The sequence below is a fragment of the Phytophthora parasitica genome, assembly GCF_000247585.1.
Source record: "Phytophthora parasitica INRA-310 unplaced genomic scaffold supercont2.319, whole genome shotgun sequence".
Lineage (NCBI taxonomy): Eukaryota > Oomycota > Peronosporomycetes > Peronosporales > Peronosporaceae > Phytophthora > Phytophthora nicotianae.
The window spans coordinates 3657-5925 of record NW_008649305.1 but is presented as its reverse complement, the minus strand read 5'-3'; the positions used below and the strand labels follow the sequence as shown (position 1 = coordinate 5925).

At 47.7% G+C, this 2269-nt stretch overlaps 2 protein-coding genes across 2 annotated transcripts in view; both read right to left on the bottom strand.

The window, feature by feature from the left end:
* Nucleotides 1-883, bottom strand: part of PPTG_24880 (hypothetical protein) — a gene marked incomplete at both ends in the record, with an annotated part of 3048 nt that extends 2165 nt beyond the window's left edge. Inside the window, one exon of the mRNA XM_008918806.1 lies at nt 16-883. Within this exon, the coding sequence (XP_008917054.1) occupies nt 16-883 (868 nt within the window). The remainder of the gene's footprint in view (nt 1-15) is intronic.
* Nucleotides 884-1653: 770 nt separating this feature from the next.
* Nucleotides 1654-2207, bottom strand: PPTG_20142 (hypothetical protein; the record flags this gene model as incomplete). Its single annotated transcript, XM_008918805.1, has 1 exon — nt 1654-2207. A coding segment is annotated over one exon (532 nt), but the record flags the coding sequence as incomplete, so codon positions are not given.
* Nucleotides 2208-2269: the final 62 nt, after the last annotated feature.

Here is a 2269-nt window from a genome sequence, read left to right as displayed (position 1 = left end):
CCCACTTTTCCGCACTTTTGGACAATTTCATCGTGGCTAACTGTCCGAGCAGATCGTCGCGCTTCACAGAGCAAAATGTTGCAGCAACCGATCGTAATGACGTCGAAAGAGATTCGGGCGTAGATTCCTTGGTGGACTCTGTGTACGATGTCTTTGCCATCCACAATCGCGTCTGAACACGTTGCATTAACGAGGCCGGCACCTTGAGCTGCTGGTGATAACGCAGCCAAGAATTGCCTGGTTTCTCATGAGCCCGACCAGAAGGCCGTGCATTATTCGCTCGATGAATTAAATTCTCTACTACAGCAGTGGGAATCCTGTCCACGTTGCTTCTAGTATTGCGTCGGCGAGATCGTCTAGTCTCAGACTGGGAAGACGCAACTCGCAGCTCTCGAATCTTCTTCGAGCACCAAGTTCCAACGTGTGGGTCGAGATCCTGACCCACGGTTGGCATCAGCTGTACCACCTCATCAATATCGAGTTCCTGGTTTTTGGCATCCTGCTGCCGTTCAACGTCGTGTGTTTCAGTTTGATTATCAAATCCGGTGACATCTTCTCGTTCGTCCTCAAAAGATTCATCTGCATATTCGTTGTCTTCGGAATACACTTGGTCGTCGTCCACGCCACCTCCCAGTGCTTTTCGTTCAATTGTACCAACAGCTTCTTGATCGTGTTCGTCGACCTCAAACTCATCTGATGCGTAATTTCCACTACTGCTGGAGTTTAGGCTATCAGACGCTGGGTGCTCGCTCTCGGACTCAAATTGTTCCTCACCGTAGCTCGCGTTGGAGTTGCCGTCATTTCTGCTCTGTCGTTCCTCAACCTCATTGCTCTCCAGCACCGACGGCACTGTTGATGCCGGGGAAGATGGCAATGACTCCATGGCCACAGGACGCCTCCAAAAGATCCAACCGTGTTCAAATGACTACATTTTGGCGAATCAACGACCATCACTCTAGAAGTGTTTTCTTCAACACAATCACCTTTTTTCACATAGTTTTTTTTTTAATGATCGGCCAGTAAACGAGCAAGTGGACGTTTTGCTACGTTTGCTTTACCTGGTAGTGGGGACGCAGCGAGGGGTTGATATTATGGAAATACCATCGAACCAGCAAGTCATCGACTTGCTGGAGATTTGGAGATGATTCTGGGCAAAAATCCCACGTTTTGGTCGTCATAATGGAGCATCATCCAACGCGAGCTGTAGCTTTCGTGAATTCAATTGTGGACTTATTAACAGCACCATTTACGGGAAAACTAAACACTGAGAGTATCGAAAAGCTTTCAATCGTACACGCCGACAAGTGGTTTCCGCATGCAATGGAGACGAAGAGGGTGTTCTCAATATCCAGCTTCATGTGGCGAAATACATTGAGATGGCAGATTTCCCGACAATTGATCACCCAGTGACAGATTTTCCAAGAATCCTGAAGCGAGAAAGCGATGTTCACGAGTTAGCAGGTATCAGCAGATTCAAAAGATCTATTCAAACTGCTCCGTACATCGTGCCAACACTGGATCAGTCTTTACGAGAGCTTAACGCGCTTCTGGACGATATTATAGTAAATTTCTTCCAGATTTTGATCTCCAAGAGCGATTCCAGAAATTCGGTGGAGTGCCAACAGATATTTTTAAAATTCTGTACATGTAAAATGGTGAACAAGAACATTTTACATTACTTTGAAGTTTTCTTCGGATTTTGCTGGCGGAAAATGGAGAATACGCTTTCTTGCGGATCCGTATCCTGCTTATGTTTGGCCATAAAGTCCTTTACCGTAGCCAGCGTCGACGTCAGTGAGGGTGTCGTCATGCGCTTCTCCTGTGCAGTGGTGATTTTCTTCTCCTTTTTGGCCTTTTTGTCTGTTTCGTATTCGAGAACTAAAGGTGTTCGCTTCGACTTCCACTCCGATGTAGCCGATCCCGCCGTGTCTACGGAAGGTGTTGGCATCGTTTGAGGCAACTCCATCTCGTTCCGTTGGAAGAAATCGCTGAACATTGGGACACACATCTGCGAGTGCTCGAACTCCTGAATATACGGGCGCATCCACTTGGACAGAGACTTGGTGTGTTTGTTGAAGCGATGTCGTGAATCCAGCAGCATAATGGCGCCGTAGTCCTGACGATGACGAATACAACGTCCAAGAGCCTGGTTGAGGGCGCGGAACGCCTGCAGGTTGTACCAGATGTGGCCATTCACGAGCTTCATGTTCATTCGGCTCTTCTCGTCTTGGTACTTGCGCTTCAAAGACACTTGCAGCTCCTTGACACT